This window comes from Macrobrachium nipponense, chromosome 41, assembly GCF_015104395.2.
Source record: "Macrobrachium nipponense isolate FS-2020 chromosome 41, ASM1510439v2, whole genome shotgun sequence".
NCBI lineage: Eukaryota > Metazoa > Arthropoda > Malacostraca > Decapoda > Palaemonidae > Macrobrachium > Macrobrachium nipponense.
The window spans coordinates 18,535,730-18,558,864 of record NC_061102.1 but is presented as its reverse complement, the minus strand read 5'-3'; the positions used below and the strand labels follow the sequence as shown (position 1 = coordinate 18,558,864).

Here is a 23,135-nt window from a genome sequence, read left to right as displayed (position 1 = left end):
TTCTTATCTTCATGTATATATATATATATATATATATATATATATATATATATATATAATATATATAAAATATACACACACACACACACACATATAATAAATATATATACTTTGATATATAATATAAGTATATATATATATATATATATATATATATATATATATATATATATATGCTAAACGCTTAAAAAATCACAGTAGACGCACGTGACTTCATTAAATAAGCGAATACCACAGGAAAATGATAGTCAGAAATCCAAGCGCTTTCGTCTTTACTAAGACATTGTCAAGGTACAAATGATTGGATTTCTGACTATCATTTTCCTGCGGTTATTGCGCTTATATATATATATATATATAAATATATATATATATATATTATATTATATACATATATATATATAAACCCTTATCTTCCTCTCCTTATGCTACTGGGACAAGTGCGGCTCCACAAAGTGTTAAACTTCTGGTTCTCCAAAAGTAGTCTAAGGAAGAGGTTACCAGACCCAACCCATCTCCAAACTGGCTGATACCCGCCAAATTTTCCTAATTCCAGGTACCTAATGCACTGGTTAGGTCACCCAAGGAATAGCGTACTCTTCAAGAAACGGACCCAAGTTGTACCCCACGTGAGATCAACTCCATGGCTATCCAACAGAAACAGCTGATACCCAGTGTGAATTACAATGAATTTAAAATCTAGGGGTCACTTAAGAAATACACTGGCACGCGGTACGTTAGGCTGCATCCTCCAATCACATAATTCTTGTTTTGAGAGAGAGAGAGAGAGAGAGAGAGAGAGAGAGAGAGAGAGAGAGAGAGAGAGAGAGAGAGAGAGAGAGAGAGAGATGCTTTTTCACTTTTCGGTGAAATGATTATTGCTTTCACATACACCACAATAATTCCTGGTTTTTTATAACTCATTTATAATTATTCATTACTGGCGATACTCATGCAAATTATAATTAACCGTTATCGCAATATCATCTTACTGAAAACCATTTAGTGGTACTCATTACTGATCAGCTTATGAAAAACCTGTCCCATCAGTGAAATATCTGTTTATGATCAGATAAACATCACCTTCTAAAATAATCACTTGTCTGTGGTCGGCTCATGAAAACTATATCCTTGGATTGTTTATAATAAACAGGTCTTATGATAGCTTTTGAAAACTATGTCCTTGGTTTGTTTATAATAAATATGTCTTATGATAGCTTTTGAAAACTGTCCTTGGATTGTTTATAATAAACATGTCTTATAACAGCTTTTGAAAACTATATCCTTGGATTGTTTATAATAAACATGTCTTATGATAGCTTTTGAAAACTTTGTCCTATTCAAGAAAAATCTGTCAGTGGTTAAATTCCTTATCCAAGGACGTCTTTAGTTGGCTAATTTATGAGAATACTCTCTTTAAAAAATAAGAAAAAACTAGCAATGGTCTCCTTATGTCACACGCTTGTTAGTGAATACTGCCTCTTCACTAAGACTGATTATTGACAGATATTTCATAAGTAGGACAGGTTTCTGATACGCTGATCATTAAAGATGTAACAATGACGAATAATAATTAGGATCTTCAGTTATTTTTCAAGATTGTTGACAATAAAGAATTATTAAAGTTACAAAGAAACGAGAGTTATTAAGGAACATAAAGAAGCAATAACCATTTCATCTATCCTACCACACAAACGCCTGTCAATTGTGAGCATATGAGTAAATTCTCGTAACAAAGAAACGCCTCTTCATGACTAACACATGACAAACTTTTTTCTATCAAAGAAACACCTGCCGATGTTCAGCTCACGAGAAACCTTTCCTAGTAATGGAACACCTGTCCGTGGTCATCTAATGAGAAACCCTTCTTGTGTATATATATATATATATATATATATATATATATATATATATATATATATATATATTATATATATAATAATATAGATATATATATACGTATATATATATATATATATATATATTATTACGTACTTATATATATCTATATATATATATATATATATATATATATATATATATATATAGATATATATATATATATAAAACAGCTGCCAGCTGTCATCTGAATAATCAGTCCTATTGAAGAGGTAGTATTCAAAGAAAAGAAATTTATAGAATAACTGATTTGGTGTCTGGAAATGACGTAACAATAACACGACTATAGACAATGAAAAAGACACCTTGGTTGAACTGACAGAATAAAATATATAAATCAGTTAATCCTCGTGAACAGAATTTCCAAGTGCATTAAAACCTCATTTCAATTTTTCTACAAAACAAAACCATCTCAACAATTCCGGGAACGGAAGTGCCACTCCTTCCTGAAATTCCTTTGACATCCTCAGCTTTCCTGCCGAATCTTTAAACAATTCAGCATTTTAGACTTAACACTTTCTTTCCAGGCCTCTGCATTTTAGCTGAACTCTTTTTTTTTTTTTTCTCTCTTCCTTCCAAACTTGTATCATTTGCATGTAGGACGCGAAAAGATAATTTCCGAATGCCGTTCCTCTCTCTCTCTCTCTCTCTCTCTCTCTCTCTCTCTGCGAAAAAAATGGGGGAAAAAAGTTTCACCTCAATACCGTGTCCTATTCATTTGGGACACTTGCAGAGAGCATGATTGGCCTTGTACAGTCTCCAAATCCAGGAAACATTAGCGGGCGGAGAGACAGAGACAGAGAGAAAAAGAGAGAAGAGATTCTGGAATAGGACAACATCAATGAGAGAGAGAGAGAGATGACAAGACGACGCCGCTGTAAACGTAGCAGCAGCGGCAACAGCGGCAGCAGCCACGCCCTCGCTTACCCGAACTTTGCCCACCCAACACCCCCCCCCCTCAACCCTATCCCTCCCTCATCTCCCTCCCTCCCACACCCCGCCCACCACCCCATTTTCCCTATCGTTCCCATCTCCCAGCACTAAAACATGTTCCCACCCACCCCTACCCCCGCCCCCTCACAACGCAATTCCAACGCTTCCACCACGCACACCTTCCCCCCCTCTGAAAACTCGCTCCTTCTTCGGGGTATCATGTTCCGCCATCAATGAGGCTACTAAAAGGGGCGCTAACAGCTCATTTGGGCGCGAGATGCGGGAGAGATTTCGCGCCATTCGAGGGACGCCCAGAAACGAAGTGAGCTCTGCCGTATACAAATGGAGATTCGGAATCCATACCAACTCGGTTAGGGGACGGGGAGAGTACACGAAGTGGGCCATGTCTTCCGGAGGACGGGGACAGTACACGATGTGGGCCATGTTTTCGGGTAGAGAGACGAGGCTTTTCACGACGGTACAAAAGGGGAAGGGGATAAATGACACATGAACGCGTCCGAGACTTCAATTCGAATAACCGAATCAAACGAATATCTGTTCCTTTAAAAATGCTCGTGAGAACCAAAGGTAAGATGGAGGCAACTCCCTATTTCCTTTGTTTACTGTCTGACCTCTTTCTTTATTCGTAGGTCTTTTAATTGACCTGTGCTACGCCATGAATGACCTTGACGAGAGATGGCGTCATACAATAAATCAAACGTATTTAAATTTCTAGAACGTTTTAGAATTAACATGGAAGCCGTGAATTCCACACAGCTTTTTGTGTGATTCGTGTCAAGAAAACTAAACCTTAGGATCAGTCTTGAAGGACGCAGAATGTTTTAAATCAGGCAAAAATGGGAAAAGGAAATAAAATGAGAGCGTTAAGCTTTTATCACAGAACGCTTTTAAACACCAGATCGCCGAAGATAAAGGCAGCCTTTTAAAACTGTGAAAACCAATCTGTGGATATAATAATTTCACTCCAAACATCATTGAATAAACTGGCATTAATATAAACTTCTTGAATTCGTACGATATACCTTACGTATAATATTTAGATATCAGCTATAGAGCAATATACTGCCAATTACTACAAAGGTAGGGCTGGAGTATAGCATTTAGAGAGAGAGAGAGAGAGAGAGAGAGAGAGAGAGAGAGAGAGAGAGAGAGAGAGAGAGAGAGAGAGAGAGAGGTGATAACTTAATCCGGAATGAGCAATGTGCCAAATAAACTAAAGAAAATATTAGGACAGATTTCGAAACGATTAGTGTCAAGTGGGTCTGTACACTAATCAATTAGATAACTGCAGAGAAAAACTACTATGAAATCGAATATTTTGTTAAAATCTTAATTGTAATGAAATGCACAGCTGAAATGCATTTAAAATAAACCGAGGGTAAAAAGTTTACCGATAAAAATTAAAGTTGATTATAAGCTGACTACTGCCGCGGTGGTAACAAGCAACTATACATTGCTGTTCTAGGATGTGCCACTAACTTTGGCACTCAAGTTCCATGTCTCAGAATACGGGATAGTTTACCTAAGGGTTATGGACCCGTTGGGTGTGGGGGGGGGGGGGAGCGCTCTTTAAAAACTGGGGGAAACTATTAATTTTTTTGTTTTGTTTTTTGTTTCTTCTGGTGTTTTTACGTTGCATGGAATCAGTGGTTATTCAGCAACGGGACCAACGGCTTTACCGTGACCTCCGAACCACGTCGAGAGTGAACTTCTATAACCAGAAATACACATCTCTTACCACTCAGTGGAATGCCCGAGAATCGAACTTGCGGCCACAGAGGTGGCAGGCCATGGCCATACAGATCACACCCCTGAGGCGCTTGGGGGGAACTATTTACTTGATGCCAAATGTAGTAAGTTCATGCTTTCATTAAAATGCTGACAAATAAACGCAACAAAATCTTTGCCTTACTAGAATGAGAAATAATTATTAGTGATGTGGGGCATGAATCTGACAGACCTTATGTAGTTATTGCAAACAATAAAGTGAAGATATTATTGTGTGCATGTGAGAGATCGAAAAAAAAGTAATTATCGAACTACACAAAGGTGCTAATTCACTTTGGTTTGATCGTCTTTTTGTCTGATAGGCAGTTTGTTGGCAGAATTACATTAAGACTAATGCACCGATTTTTATTAACTTTTTAAGGTTCACTACGACCCAAGTACAAATTTACTAGTTTTTTTTTTATTAGAGTGTCGATCTGGATCCATGATTTTGTTACTTTATTCTTTGTTACTGACACTAATGTGAATTTAAAGCTAAAAGCCTTATCCACCTTCTTGAGACACTGGTGGATGTTTGCAGCCTCTGATTATCTTTTGTAGCCGTAACAGTGTACAAGGAACGAAAGACAAGATGTTCTGGACTTAATGAAACAAAATGTCACAGTTCTGGTTATAGCAGACAGAAGTTGGCAAGAGGAGAGGTACCTCTTGATTGAAATGGTAATTTTGTCAGTTCCTGTTAAGGATACCAGAAAGTCTGGAAAGATGATGGGATATGATGGACTTCCTAATGAGCCACTGAATTAAGGTGATGAAAGCGTAATAGAAGTCTCAGGGAGATAAAGATTCCAAATAAATGAGACGAAGATTAAGTTCGTCATTTTGAATTACAAGAAAGATAGAAGGATGAGAGAATCATTGGTGTATGACATTAGGAAACATTCCTTTGTGGGCGGTTTTTTTTTTCTGTGAAAGTAATACAGATGGCATGGGAGTGGTAAAAAACACGTAACGAAGGTTTATGTGACAATTCATCATTTAACAGTTATGTAAGAAGTCTCAGAGTATAAAAAAAAAATTGTGGGCCGTAAATGATTTTGGGAGAAACTTACGGGGAATGACAAAGTAGCAAGGACGAGAGTGTTGAGGATGAAGTAAATGGTAGTTTCTCAGCGATGATGAAAAGTTTTTACGGCGAAAACGATGCATGAGTATGAATATGTTAATAAGATAAAAGACACGGTGTTAGGGTAGGCTCTAAGCACGCGTTCGTCATGGTTACAAGACTACAGTACTTTTGTGGCTGGACTGAAGGAGGTTCTTGGGTGGAAAAACAAAGAGACCTCACATTGAGTGAAGGATTAACATCCATTGTGATAAAAATACCACAGTCTCATAGCTGCCTCATACATTTTCACAGAACCCTCATCACGGTCATGTAGGTCCCAATATATATATATATATATATATATATATATATATATATATATATATATATATATATATATATATATTTAATTTTAAAGTCGCTTTGTTCTAATACTTCCCTCATTGCCTCAAGGTATCGTTTTCTAGGTTTCTTTATCTCGAAAGTCACTTCCCTGTAGATAACCTTAATTCTATTTTATATCTGTTGTTCTTTCTTTCCCATAGAAGTTTTCTGGTTTTTCCTTATATGGAATTACATTTAAAAGACGAAATGTGAGATTAAACAAAAAGGATACTAAAAAAGATGTATGATAAAGATGACTGGAGTTCACAAGAAGGAAGTGTGCAGAGGTGCTTTTGTCGGGTCGAAATCGTGATAGAAGGTTGCATAAGACAAAAAGAGCTATCTGAAATGGCACAGTGACAAGATTTATTGCAAAAAAAGTTCTCACTTTCATTCTTGTCACAGAGTCTGTACGAGATGGGCGTGATATGCTTACTGTTAGGGCCATTCTCCGCTAATCAGATTTCTGTATAGGTGTGTCACTGAGGCTCCGTAACCGGTAAGTCCTTTTTGCAATGAACTTTTCAACAAATGAGCTTCTGGGGGGAAAGTGGGTAATGGTGAACTGCAATATAGACATTTTAATAATAAAAACACAAAAGATTGATTGCACCATCCTTCATTAATTATATAAGAAAAGAAACGAAGTAATTAAATTCATTGGCGTTTCTGTCACTTTCCTTTACAATTAAAGAAAAAAACAGCCAAGAAAAGAGAGAGTACACTAATGATTATTCTGGGAAATTTCCAAAGAAAAACGTGAGCTTCTAAAGAGCCAAGGTTTTTATTACCTAGAAAACCACCTAGAAATAAAACACCTCTTACGACAAACTGTACTTAGGTCGAGCAAAGCTCCTGGGAAAATAAGAACATTTCAATCATATCCCAACCTTAACTTATATTTTCTTCAAATCTTCAAAGGAATATCACAGCATCATATAAAATCTTTTTATACGGACACGAGTTACAACATATATGCCAGAAGAATGAAGTCATATAAAATTCATGATTTGGTCGCGTTCCAATTCCAGAGTTGACATAGCAGCCCTTTACTTACGGTAATGCTATTTCCGCAACTTGATATGCGTAGGAAGATTCACTACTAGAGCATAAGAGAAAAATATCAAAAGTTCAGAGCACCATATAATAAAAAAAAGAAGAACGTTCTTACTCGCCGAAATAAAGAAAGAAGAAAGCTGTCATTTTTTTTTTCTTCGGAACTAAAACTAACTGCTAAACCAATTCTTGGTCTTTTTCGCCTTTTAATTCTATGGGCAGACTCTCCTTCAGTCTTGAATACCCAATTGATCCCACGGCACAGTAAATTTGGATTACGTTTAAATGACTAAAGATAAATTGGATTTCTCTCGGAATACAAATACCCCTATTAGGTTCGGGAGTAAGGAAAAGATATCAGAGAGTGAGGGAAGGGGAGAGAGAAAATGGCAAGTTGTTCCCAAAGTTTCAGCGGCAAAGCTTTCTTGAATTTTACCAGTTAAAATGTTTGGTATTAAAAGTCATTTATCTTACGCAGGATTCACTGAGGAAAAAAGTATAATAATATATTTGGTGCTAAGAAAAGTACCGCAAGAGGAGATGAAACAAACAGCCATAAGAGATTTTTTGTTTTTTTTAAGACCGTAGATTCTGTTAGTAAAAAGGCTATCAACATGGAATGAAGTAGGAAACAGATGAACGAACATATGAGACAAAAATTCTCTCAAATTGCACTCTCATTCATACATATACGTATATATAAATGCATTAGGTACTTTAGCAAAAAGCACTGACCAAAACTTGACTAACCCTACAGAAAAACAGAAAAGGAAATTGAAAATAAAAAAAATATAAATCTCTCATTATATGGAGGATGTTTTGGACTCTGCTAAATTCAAATATAGCAAAAAAAAAAAAAAAAAAAAAAAAAAAAAAAACTTTAAACATATGAGTAGGAAGGTATGAACTGATAATTTGTGAGTGGACTAAGGTCTAACTAAAAGTCGTCAACAACACAGATAAGGAAAAAGGAAATTTAATAAAGAAATTAAATCACAATATCCAGGCCATATACCTATTTACCATTCACGCATATTACCGCCACTGTCGAAAAACTGGTGATGGTGATACTCTTCAAAATAATAATAATAATAATAATAATAATAATAATAATAATAATAATAATAATAATAATAATAATAATAATAATAATAGTACAAATAGTACTAATAATAATAATAGTACAAAAAGACAAGAGTAAGGGAAATATAGCCAGTAACTACAGGCCTATCACCTGCCTACCAATAATGTGGAAGTTACTAACAGGTATCATCAGTGAAAGGCTATACAACTACCTAGAGGAGACAAACACCATCCCCCACCAACAGAAAGGCTGCAGAAGGAAGTGTAGGGGCACAAAAGACCAGCTCCTGATAGACAAAATGGTAATGAAGAACAGTAGGAGAAGGAAAACCAACCTAAGCATGGCATGGATAGACTATAAGAAAGCCTTCGACATGATACCACACACATGGCTAATAGAATGCCTGAAAATATATGGGGCAGAGGGAAATACCATCAGCTTCCTCAAAAATACAATGCGCAACTGGAAATACAATACTTACAAGCTCTGGAATAAAACTAGCAGAGGTAATATCAGGAGAGGGATCTTCCAGGGCGACTCACTGTCCCCACTACTCTTCGTAGTAGCCATGATTCCCATGACAAAAGTACTACGGAAGATGGATGCCGGGTACCAACTCAAGAAAAGAGGCAACAGAATCAACCATCTGATGTTCATGGACGACATCAAGCTGTATGGTAAGAGCATCAAGGAAATAGATACCCTAATCCAGACTGTAAGGATTGTATCTGGGGACATCAGGATGGAGTTTGGAATAGAAAAATGCGCCCTTAGTCAACATACAAAAAGGCAAAGTAACGAGAACTGAAGGGATAAAGCTACCAGATGGGAGCAACATCAAAACACATACACATAGATGAGACAGGATACAAATACCTGGGAATAATGGAAGGAGGATATAAAAACAAAACAAAAGAGATGAAGGACACGATCAGGAAAGAATATATGCAGAGACTCAAGGCGATACTCAAGTCAAAACTCAACGCCGGAAAATATAGATAAAAAGCCATAAACACACGGGCAGTGCCAGTAATCAGATACAGCGCAGGAATAGTGGAATGGACGAAGGCAGAAACTCCGCAGCATAGATCAGAAAACCAGGAAACAAATGACAATACACAAAGCACTACACCCAAGAGCAAATACGGACAGACTATACATAACACGAAAGGAAGGAGGGAGAGGACTACTAAGTATAGAGGACTGCGTCAACATCGAAAAACAGAGCACTGGGCAATATCTGAAAAACCAGTGAAGACGAGTGCTAAGAGTGCATGGGAAGAAGGACTAATAAAAGTAGACGAAGACCCAGAAATATACAGAGACAGGAGAAAGAAGAACAGAAGAACAAGGACTGGCACACAACCTGCACGGACAATACATGAGACAGACTAAAGACTAGCCAGCGATGACAATTGGCAATGGCTACAGAGGGGAGAGCTAAAGAAGGAAACTGAAGGAATGATAACAGCGGCACAAGATCAGGCCCTAAGAACCAAATATGTTCAAAGTATGATAGGACGGAAATAACATCTCTCCGTCCCTATGTCGTGGAAGTGCAATACGAAAAATGAAACCATAAACCACATAGCAAGTGAATGCCCGGCACTTGCACAGAACCAGTACAAAAAGAGGCATGATTCAGTGGCCAAAGCCCTCCACTGGAGCCTGTGCAAGAAACATCAGCTACCTTGCAGTAATAAGTGGTACGAGCACCAACCTGAAGGAGTGATAGAAAACGATCACGCAAAGATCCTCTGGGACTATGGTATCAGAACGGATAGGGTGATACGTGCAAACCAGACCAGACGTGACGTTGATTGACAAAGTCAAGAAGAAAGTATCACTCATTGATGTCGCAATACCATGGGACACCAGAGTTGAAGAGAAAGAGAGGGAAAAAAAAAATGGATAAGTATCAAGATCTGAAAATAGAAATAAGAAGGATATGGGATATGCCAGTGGAAATCGTACCCATAATCATAGGAGCACTAGGCACGATCCCAGATCCCTGAAAAGAAATCTGGAAAAACTAGAGCTGAAGTAGCTCCGGGCCTCATTGCAGAAGATGTGATCCTAGAAACGGCACACATAGTAAGAAAAGTGGATGGACTCCTAAGGAGGCAGGATGCAACCCGGTGGAACCCCACACTATATACCACCCAGTCGAATTGGAGGACTGTGATAGAGCACAATAATAATAATAAAATATAATAATAATAATAATAATAATAATAATATTCTAAGGGGTTCAAAATAATAAAAAAAATGTTACGAGTCCGTGTATAATTTACTCTCGCGATGGTAAGTTTATCCCAAATAATAATAATAATAATAATAATAATAATAATATAATAATAATAATAAATAATTAATAATAATAATAATAATGTGATTGGGATACTCTTCAAAATAATAATATAATAATAATAATAATAATAATAATAATAATAATAATAATAATAATAATAATAATAATAATAATAATAACAACAACAAACCCTTCTTTCTCACATACAAACCAAAGATTATGCAACTATTATTCGAAGACATCTTCGCACGAAAATCCACAAAAGCCCCAACAGACCAAAGGCCACGTGTCTTAAGACAACCCATAAATGAAATGTTTTGGTTAGAAGGTGGAATTAAGTAGGAACAATAAAGAACTGGTGCGTGCCGGCCCAATTCATTTAAGAACCTCCGTATAGTTTTAATTAAGCATCGCTAAGTAGGGGATGTAAGGCATTAGGGCTAGAGGACGGTAGGTACAGCTGTCAGAGAGAGAGAGAGAGAGAGAGAGAGAGAGAGAGAGAGAGAGAGAGAGAGAGAGAGAGAGAGAGAGGGTTAAAAAGAGGGGGAGCAGATTCCCATTAGTTCTTTTCGTCAGATACTTAAAAGACTTTTCTTTTTTCCTCGTCTAGCTCATGTGAGCCCCGACAACATGTCAGGGAAGAACTATCGATCGAGTCCTGTGTGCGGACAAGACTCAAGTCCTTAGGAGGAGGCATGATCTAGATGTTCAGCGAAGGACTACTTCCCTTCTTGACTTGTTCAGGATCAGGATATCGTTCCTACGAAGCCACGATTTTAAAGATTTTTTGCTTTTTATTTTTACCTTATTTCAGCAATTCCTAGCAGATGAATGTACGACAGAATCGTCAGTGTTTAATATACAACTCTGAAATGCAAACTACCTTCTCTTGCAATTTCAAGGCTGAAAAGAATATTTCAAATTTCAAGGCTGAAAAGAATATTTCAAATTTCAAGGCTGAAAAGAATATTTCAAATATGTCAGTCTGTTTTCCAATTGTCATGATCCATTAAGGTATTAATTTATATTAATTTATACCATTCTTATGTAGGCATTATAAAATTGCAACAACTAGCTCGAAAATCATCCAGAATATTTTCAAAAGAGGCGAAAAATATGAAACCTTGTGTTGCTAGTAACGGCCAGCAAACGTATTTGTCTATTTAAGAATACGTCACTAATCTATAGTTCGGGATGGATGAACAACAATACTAGTTGGCACTACAATATATTATATATAATATATATATATATATTATATATATATATATAATTATATATATATATATATATATCCTTACCATAATAGCAACTTATTTCACGAAGAAATATTGAAATATTATCGTAAATTTCGTTACAAACTATACAGATGAAGCATTTTATTCTGACCTTTATTTTTTTTTTATCCCACTGAGCCTTTGTAAAAATCCTTAGATATATCAACCCCCTCCGATACTTAATCAACTAGTTTACTTCTCAGCCACTAGGCACATCATAAGAAGATTAATTTTCCTTGAGTACATTGACCCCCACAAAAAAAACCACGGTGATTAAAAGAACTTTCTAATCAACGAGAAAAGAGATTGATATTCTTATATCTCAGCAAACTAATCACCACGCCGATCACTGATAGTTCCCCAGATATAAGGCCTGTGGGTGAGAGTTCTCCCATCAATGTTCTAATTTATTGGAAATAAAACCGCCAGAATTTCTCCATGATTGTGGTTTCACGTTACTGAAAAGAAGCGTCTGTTTCACATGCCTTTCGATAAAAAAAAGTTTAAATGGAATTTTACTAAATTAGGAAAATGAAAAACTGTAAATAACACTCTATTTTAGAGAATAATCGTCAACTTAGTGATTAATAACTTTAGACTTTCTAGGTAAAGCATTGGTCGATCTTTAAAAGATGAAAAATGCCATAGGGAAGTAAGTCTTACCTTTTGCATGTTAGGATGTCTTCACCTACCGTTTAAGATAACCTGTGATATAGTATATATATATATATATATATATATATATATATATATATATATATATATATATATATATATATATATATATATGTGTGTGTGTGTGTGTGTGTGTGTGTGTTTGTGTGTGTGTGTTTGTTTGTTTGTTTGTGTGATTGCATACATATACTACATACATTATATATATATATATATAATATAATATATATATATATCCTATATATATATATATATAATATATACCTAAGTACTAAATGCATGGGAAGATATTGTAACTTGAATGACCTCATGAATTTGACTCTACCAACACCTTTGGAGCCTGAGAATTAGAATTCACTAGCCCACCTTGCCTCAAAACCCTTCCGAGTAGCAAATAAACTTACTCCGGGCCAAATCGATTGTCTTTACCACCGACTATTTACACAAAGTTTGATCTCTCTCTCTCTCTCTCTCTCTCTCTCTCTCTCTCTCTCTCGCGATCTCCCCCGGCCCTCCCCCCTCGTCTCTCTCTCTCTCTCTCCTCTCTCGCCTCCTCCTCCTCCCTTCTCTCTCCTCGTCTCACATACACACACACACACACACAACTATTATCCACAGACACTTATGTAAATTAACGGCTATTCCTACCATTCTCAAACATACTTTTGAACCAAATGACAAACTTGATGATCATTTTTAATGGCGGCGAATATGAGATTTAGTGTGTTTTTATTGTTCTTAGCTAAAAATGTAACTTCAAAGAACGTCTCATTTCACTTACAAAAATTCCTCACTCAAATATAAATTTTAAATGGAGTATCTATCTTCCAGAAGAATTCTAATTTATATGTTTGAATGGACGTGAATACCAAAAGAAACAAAAAAGCACATGCACATACAACCTTAGTAAATGTGAAAAGAAGAGACTGCTTGCTGCATGTTCTTTTCTTGACACACACACAACACACACATACACACACACAAACGTGTGTACCCGGATGATCTCAAAACGAAATTCGCCCCTTGACCTATATTACAAATGCCTTGAAGTGAGAGAGAGAAACAATACCATAATAAATGTTTGCTCTTCCCGCTCGGGCTTATGGGATCAGCATAGTTTTAGAACAGCTGCATTGGATTTACCCTCACACCGCTTGGAGAGAGGAATTCAAGTTGGCGCGTTAGTACCAACGTGATTTTGTCACTCTGAGAGCGAAGTGAAAAGTTAAAGTTGCTACTTTTATTTTCAGTCTAGCACAGGGGAGAAATGAAATATCGTTCTACTTGGAAAAATCTCTTAGTAATTGTAAAAAGGTAAACTGAAATCAATTTTCATTTTCTTATTGCTGTGAAGGCAATGTCCGCAAGATTCTCATACGATAGCAATCATTCCAAAACGTATACGTGGATTTACACACACACACACACGCACAGAGAGAGAGAGAGAGAGAGAGAGAGAGAGAGAGAGAGAGAGAGAGAGAGAGAGAGAGAGAGAGAGAGAGAGAGAGAGAGAGGACGTTTAAATTTTTTAAAACAAAATTAACACTTATATATCCCTTTTACAATAAGCAAATATGAAAGGGATTTAACTATCTAACCTAAAATATTCATAATGGTGAACAAAACAAGCCGGTAACTTACCAGTCATAAACTATGATACATATTTACGAGAAAATTCGAAATGTCAATTAGTTTTATAATAAATAATCTTAAAAATTAACTTATGACCGAACTGGCGTGTTTTGAAAACACTAATGACAGGAGACTTGGGATCTCTTTATACTACTCAAGACTACTGAAATAAAAACGAGTAAGTGAACTGTGAATACCATTCACCGTAGAGTTTATCAACCTTATTTTACAAGCCAGTATAATGCTAGCACGTATCATGCACATAACTGGTTGAAACCAAAACTTGAGCGATATATTTTAATTGATACATGACCTCATATTTCTTACGCACTGTGTTATGAATAAACTACGGCTTTATCGTTAAATGAGTGGCAAACATATTGCATTCAATTCCTTCAACTATTCATACAAATCCTCAAATGTAGTTTCATCTTTGCTATCTCAAGAGGAACAGCTTTTGCTATGACTGTATGCGATGTTACTTTTAAGCAATTATTTTCCAAAATTATACAAGCATACGTTTCAGATATTAAAGTTATCATTTCTAACTGTCAGTATTCAAATCTCTATCCTAATAAAAGGATAACTTAACTTAGAAAGTTAATTTAGTTTAGAAAGTTAATTTAGTTAAGTAGATAAACTAGTCTGGAGGAATTAATACGTCAAATACTTTATTTATATTTTAAACACTTTTTATGCAATCTTATATAACCCAAATTTGCAAAATCGAGGTAAAAAAAAGTAATAAATAGATAAAAAGGTAAAACTACATTACTTTTAAATTCCTCCAAAACAGCAGCGACTACATTACATCAAAATATTTTCAGGGGGAAAATGTTATCATAACTGTGACACAGGGAACGCTTCCAGCCATCTCCTGGTATTTATTGTAGGCAAACAGATAACGCCAAACACGGCCAGCGTTTACTTTCATGAAAATACAAAAAGACAAAATGGGAAATCCTCTCAAAGCATTGGACCGTCACGCACTCCTGCGTTTTTTTGTTTTTTTTTCGGGTTAATGCTTTCATTGGGATCTTCATCACCCTGATGTTACTTCGAAAAGAACCGAGAGTTATTTCTGTCCTGAATAGCTTTAAAAATGCAACGTGGACGTCATCCTAAACGACAACAGAAAGTAAAAGGGTTTATCCTCCATTTCCCTTGTAAATGAAGTCGGCTATTTACTCTTAATGGATTAAAGTTTTCGTTTTCTAGTAAAAAGATACAAGTGAAATTTTTTGGTGATGCATATGTCCTGTTAGCGAGAGTGTGTGTGTGTGTGTGTGTGTGTGTGTGTGTGTGTGTGATAGATAGATAGATAGATAGATATAGATAGATATATATAATATATATTATATATATAAACATATTATATCTATCTATCTATCTATATATATATATATATATATATATATATATATATATATATATATATATATATATATACATATATATATATATATATATATATATATATATATATATATATAGAAGATAGAGAGAGAGAGAGAGAGAGAGAGAGAGAGAGAGAGAGAGAGAGAGAGAGAGAGAGAGAGAGAGAGAGAGAGTCTGACGAATACTGATACATATTTTGAATGACGTGCAATTTACCCGTTTTACAACGGTGGGCGTAACCTTCATATCACAGTCCATGCTGAAACGGAAAGTTATTTGAGAATGGAATGGAATATAATAAATATCTCAAAAAATATCATTGGGGGCAGAAAGGCATTTTCATAAATTTACGGAAATGGACTTCAAAAAGGTTACATAAAAAAAGCATCACACATGAAATTTGTGGTGGATCGGTCAACTCTGAATATAAAAATAAAATTCGGATCAGTCAAGTCTGAATACTTAAAAAATAAAATCTAGATCAATCAACTCTCAATATTTAAATAAAATTTATATCGTCAACTCTGAATATCTAAATACAATTTGAATCGTCAACTCTGAATATTTAAATAATATTTGGATAGGCCAACTCTGAATATTTAAAAAAAATTAGATCGGTCAACTATGAATATCTAAATAAAACTTATCTAATTTTTCCTAACCAATAATCTCTTTAGGAAGAAAGGATCCTTACTGTAAAATTATCTAACGTGTTCCCACGAATAAATTTTTCATGAACAAGTCGTTAAACGGAGTGTTGATTTGATAAATTTTTTTCAAATGATTTCCTAGTCATGAACATTATAGCAAAGAGGTGACTAGAAAAACTTTAATTTTAGATTTTAATGTACAAAATACCTTGAACATAAAGGTATACTAAATATATACTATATACTATATACTAAAACGGCATATAAATAAGATCATGAGAAAAGAGCAAAATTCATGGTTATTCAAAATTTATACGCAGGCTGTCTATTTTTCTATGCACTGTGAGACATGGAATTAATTTGCATCTATCCAATACGCTCAAATATTTAACGCTTAATATTATGTTGACATGCGAACTACTTCTTAAATGAGACTTCGTATCACTATATAAAAATCAAACTCCTGAAAAGAGGAATGTTGGACCAATGAAGAATCCGATTTCATAAGATTAATATGATCAACAAAAACAGATGAATATTTAATTGAAACGTATTGTGTGTGTAACAAAACGTAATTCTCCAATACATATTCCTCTTAAATAAATCCGTATGATTTGTCCAAAATACTCCAGATACTGCAAGTGAAACTGCATCTTGTATGAGGCCTCATAAATAACTCAGCTGTATCCACGAGTCTCATTCATCTCATACTCTCGTAATGTATTAATATGATATTAGAATATATATTCATAAAACAAGGCTGCCTGGATGAGTGTGTTGCTGTGGTTTGGTCATAAGGAGAGACCAGGACTGAAAAGTTGGTAAATCTTTTTGTACATCAGAGTTTTGAGTGGGAAGGAGGAAGGAGGACTGAAAAAAAAGAAATATTGAACTAAAGTTCTTGAGCGGGAGAACATCAATATCCACGCAGCGCATGAGTTCATACAAGACAAGAGAGGTGGATGGCGCTGCCTACAGGGGGGAATAACAAGATGCTGATGAACCCTTCGTGTATGTAGGCAGCTGAGGCTGCAGATGTTTTATGAACAAGGCATTCAACTTTGTTGAAGGACGAATGAAGACGTGACTGCAGGCTTGTCTTACAATGGGAGCACCCCTTGTTACAAAATTCAGCTCTTGACATCCAAATGGTAGAATATACGTCACTAAAGTGGGGGTAGTTACTGCCAGGGGATCGAATCCACCAGGTATGGAACCACTTATCAATTACAACTCCCCTCCAATATCATTTCCAAGGTGGGGCGAATTGTATATTTAATAAGTTTTGTAGCTTAATGATTTTGAGTATAAAAGAAATCACGGATGTGTTATATATATATATATATATATATAATCTATATATATATATATATATATATATATATATACATACTATATATTACTGATAGATAGGTGCATATGTATATATTTATACATATAACACATATGTATATGCGATATATATACATACGTACATTGTATATATATATATATATATATATATATATATATATATATATACATACAAAATAGACATACATTCGATTGCATGTACGTACCTGTTAGAAGTTGCTGGTCCTTCCGAATCTGAGCATTTGGATTCAATTAGAATTCGGGGGCTGATAGCCCCTTACCTCCTCCTGATCCCTGTCTTAACACAGGAGCAATAATTTACGCCTAATTGCAGCCCAGCAGTTCTACCCTTTGCCCTGGCATAAACTGGGTCTAAGGAACTGGAAGCGGGACGTTTTATGAGGCCCATGAAAAAGATATTACAAAATGCCACCGGCTTTTGGCTTTCTCCAACTGTGAGTGCTAGAATACCGAAGTGTCACCGTTGCATTTTTTTATGCCGCAACACTAGTGATATATTAAGCTGTTTATTATATATATATATATATTATATATATATATATATATATATATATAATATATATATATATTATATGTGTGTGTGTGTGTGTGTGTATATATATATATATATATATATATATATATATATATATATATATATATATATATATATATATCGAGCTACAATGTCCTTTAATATCTAATTCGCTCTACCTCGGAATTAATATATTTTCATATATGCTTAACCGAAGGGTAATTCTTTCTCGATAATAGACTTGCCTGGATCGGGGCGCGAACCCAGAATCCTTTCAAATCCAGGAACGTCAGTGAAGCTTTTACCTACTACACTACAAACACTACCGGAGTCGAGGTGGGTTGATGTTGTCTCCAAACCAAACGAATTACCTGAGCGCGCGAAAGGTATTTCAGGGTGAGAGGCGACATGAACTTTTTAAGAGATGTATATAGCCTCTCACGGTAGTGTGTAGTAGGTAAAAGCTTCACTGACGTTCCTGGATTTGAAAGGATCCTGGGTTCGCGCCCAATTCCAGGCAAGTCTATTATCGAGAAAAAATTCCCCTTCGGTTAAGCATATATGAAAATATATTAATTCCGAGGTAGAGCGAATTAGATATTAAAGGACATTGTAGCTCGATATATGTATATGAATCACGGAAAAGTGATATGACTTATATATATATATATATATATATATATATATATATATATATATATATACACACACATTACATACATATATATATATATTATATATATATATATATACATACATACATACATATATATATATATATATATATATATATATATATATATATATATATATATATATATATAAATTGAAATAAGTATGAAGAAATGAAAATATCAACGATAAGAAATTTAAGGATAATTCAAACACCTCTCAAAAAAAAAAAAAGAATCACATTAGCAAAGAGTTGACTAGAAAAACTCTTTAATTAAAGAGCAAATCGAAAAAGGTTAAATACAAAAAATTAAAAACTCGTGAAAATTACAGACAAACAAATAAACTGCAGAAGAGTTGGTGAAATGACCAATATCAATCATACTTCATGAAATTTGACCAAGTCGGTTATCAGAGAATATATATATAAATCTTCATTTACAATAAACCTGAAAACAGCCTCAATTGAGGCTAAAGAGCTTAGGTGCTTGGAAGAGGAAGGGGGAGAGATGGGGGGGGGGGGGGTGGGGGGTGAAATTGGCTGGGGAGGAGGGGTGAGCGCGCAGCCATGTTTTGTGCCTCTCAGCTGTTGCAAAGGCAGCAAAGCAAGCAATAGCCATAAACAACAGCGGCAGTTCTAATAGCAGTAGGGATAATCATAACAGACGCCTTTCATCTCAGCAATGGTCTTGTGTTCATCGCAAAAGGATGTTGCAATAGGAGCTATTCCCGAGTCGGGTTTGTGCAAGATTCGATATAATTGCTACCAAACCTAGTGTCAGTGTATGTGGAATGTTTGGATTTTATTAAGAATATTGAAATCATTTCAAAAGGAACTGACATAATGATGCTATTTGTAGTAAGAAAGAATAATAATAATAATAATAATAATAATAATAATAATAATAATAATAATAATAATAATAATAATAATAATAATAATATTAATAATAATAATAATAATAATAATAATAATAATAATAATAATAATCAGCGAATGATGACCAATCACGTGAAACATGTACAGGAGAAAGGAACCCTTCAAAATGGAACATGTAACGGTGAGTAAAGCTAAAACAACCTCTTAAGTTTTTAGGAACTCTTGTGCCTTTCGTCTCCAAAATAATTATTATAACAAACGTAACAAACGTATCGTTATTAATCTAATTTTCAAGTCTTTTCTTCCAGCAATAATAATAAAAATAATAATAATTATAATGATGTGTAGTCAAAGTCGACATACATAAGACATCTTTCTCATATTGCTCTAACATGTTTCCAATGTGTTTAAATGTGTAAATCTGACTTACTAATAAACAGATTAAATCCGTCTCATCCAATCCAAAACTATTTTAACATTAGTTCTAAAGAAAATGTTTTTGTGACCGTGAGTAACTTTCCTCGAAAGAACTGCAGCGGAAGCAAGCGATACTCAAGCATATGTAAGCAGGGCATGATGGCAGCAATATATGAAGAAAGAAACGAAGCAACTTTTCCCTATTGGTTTAATGGAGGCCATTTCCACGAGCAATAAAAAAACTTTCCTCCTCATTCAGGTATAAGAGCAAACCTTGAGAAATAAAGAGTGTGCAAAGGTAAGCGATGAATGCTAAATCTATTCACTTCACAGGAATAATTAGTATGGTAAAGTAAAGCAGAGAACAATTCAAGATGCAGATATTATCAGTGGCAATAATAAATGGTAAAACCAGTATAACTACTACTATAAAGCCTCTCTCTATAGTGGTTCTACTTCAAGGAAAGACGCCAGCGATTCTGCATGATGCCATATAGTTTATACTTGGCATCAAGTCAATCTGGACACTAACGGCAACTATGCTCGATGGGGGCGTGGCTTGTGTCTTAGCTTGAAATGAAAGCACAATTCTAATTATCTATTTAGCATTCTCTTCTTCTATCTACTGTTTTGCTTCAGGCATTTTAATTTCTCGTTATAATTATGCTGACAGTACCTAGTTCTACATCAGTTCTTACCTGGAATTTGATTCTGACAATAATTTTACTCTACTTTGACAAAATAAAACACCTCTCTCTCTCTCTCTCTCTCTCTCTCTCTCTCTCTCTCTCTCTCTCTCTCTCTCTCTCTCTCATCCCTCCCGTCCTCTCTCTCTCCCCTCTCTCCTCTCGCTCTCTCTCTCTCTCTCTCATAAGCATACATTAACACGAATCTAATTAAACTTATCAGAAAAACATTCTCCCCTTCATCCACTGGCAATAAATGTATTAGCAAAATAATTTTCAATAAAGAAAAATACAATGAATCTACACTAATGTGTTCTCTACTAACTGATCTACCTAGACATCTCAAAAGCTGATAGCTGACTCTACAATGCAAATCTAGATGCAGCCACTGATCTAACCATCAGTCTAAGAACAAAGCTTTCGTCGTTTTCTACTGATAGCCTTGGATGGCTTCTATCTAAGACTTCTGAGTCTTCTAAGAAATTGCGGGCAGAGGATCATGGGAAAAGACTCACCTCTACCAAGTTGACACCTTTAGGCTGAAATGAAATATAGAAGAAGGTAAGAAAGAGTCACAAGTATACATTGATATATATTCATACTGAAAAACTTTACTAGGAAAACAAGAGAATGACTTTCTATGGAAGAAGAAGATTCACATTTTTAAGACAATTTGGACGTCACAAAAGGTTTAGAGTATATAGTTACATAGTCAAAGAAATAGTATATTTAGCCCAGAGATATCAATGAGATACTTTTTCGACGATTAAAAATATGAAATATGATATAATCAAGGGCAATGACATCAGTATATAATCTTCATCATAGATACCTGTTGATTTTTATCTTATTGATGTCGTTGGGCTAAATATAACAAGAACAATACAACAACAGATAAGCAAGTACATAGAATACACTGCCCTGCCTGCACTGCATAAGTGATATGCGTATCGTAACGTATTTTAAATCTTATCCAGAAGTTTTATGTCTCAACCTACACCTGAGAAGTTTATACAAAATACTGAAACCAAGAGGAATCATCACTTCATAAGAAGATTCAATACAGATATGTACAGGTATCGAATCTTTCCCTATTGCTCACAAAATTTCGAAGACATGGCACCGAAATTGAAAATGTAATGGGACCATCATGTGGGAACGAATGTTCCCAAGTACCATCTACATGTTTGCAGCGCCAGGGAAAAACTACTAGCGCAAAGAAATCGCAAATAGATAACTTTTAAATTGTTTGGAAATATGCATCTAGTGAAACACCAGTACACCTTGTAGCTACCAGCTTATCGTTTTTACCTTTCTATCTTCATACATCTGTCTACCATAAATCTAATTTCTCATCTCATAAGATCTGTATGGAATACTACTCAAAATGTTACCTCACGCTTGGGTATTTTATACTTTATTTTCACGGTCACAAGACTACATAAACAGAGAAAATCATCAAAAATAAAACGTGGCTAGATCTATCAGTTGATAACTATAAAATATACGAAACATTACTGGCGTCTTAAACGCCAATATATATTAATATTTTCTAAGTAACAAATGAAAACTTCTAATGACAAAGGCAAAACACCAAGAAGAGAAAATTGATAACAATGCTAGTCATTAAAGAAAACAGAAGTTAAAAATGAATAATCATCATACTTGCGTACATTATCTAAAAAGAAATGGAAGTTATTTCTTAGTTTTCGGAATCAGATTATGCCATAGAATCTTTACCAGCAACTGGTTGCACGAAAGGAAAAAATTATATAAACGAGAAGTTATATTTTTAACATAAAAAATCGAATGGTTTTGCCTTGAAAACCATACCATCAAAACTGAAGGTAATGTAAGAATAGGTCGAGATGGCCAGCTTCGGATTAAAGGGAAATTACGTACCATCCCAAAACTCACACTAAGCTACCTACATTGTGCATACTCATAAATGTCAATAAATGTGGGTAAATATTTTCTGTCAAGAAAAAATGATCTGTTACGGGCCGTTCAATCATTAATGAATTTTCTGACATACAATAGCGGAGCCAGACCGTCAAAAAGTAACAATAATATGCTACACTGCACAATGGCTGGTATCAATAGCAATATTTACGTGTAACATTTGAAAGGCCATTTATCGCAGTTTCCATGTACCCAATAATTCAAAAGTCTGATACTTCCTACCGACTATTTTCATGGCAATTTATATATTTTTTGGGGAGGGCTATTTTCAAGTCGTCATTTCAACACAATTGGAGTTACTTTGCATTTTTTAACATGATATAATGATTGAAAAATATCTAGCTTTAAAAGGACACTAGATGAGTCTCCTAGCATGAAGGCTAACTTTACACAGATAGTTCAAAGAAAAATATTGTCGATCCCACATGCATTCAGCAAGAGAAGGAATGTACAATGTCTGTATAGCAGGAGTAT

At 35.0% G+C, this 23,135-nt stretch overlaps 1 protein-coding gene across 1 annotated transcript in view; it reads right to left on the bottom strand.

Moving 5' to 3' along the window:
• Positions 1-23,135, bottom strand: part of LOC135212556 (neo-calmodulin-like) — a 673,130-nt gene that overhangs the window by 351,679 nt on the left and 298,316 nt on the right. The window contains exon 2 of the mRNA XM_064246096.1: positions 21,215-21,238. Coding sequence (XP_064102166.1) covers positions 21,215-21,238 — 24 coding nt within the window. The remainder of the gene's footprint in view (positions 1-21,214; positions 21,239-23,135) is intronic.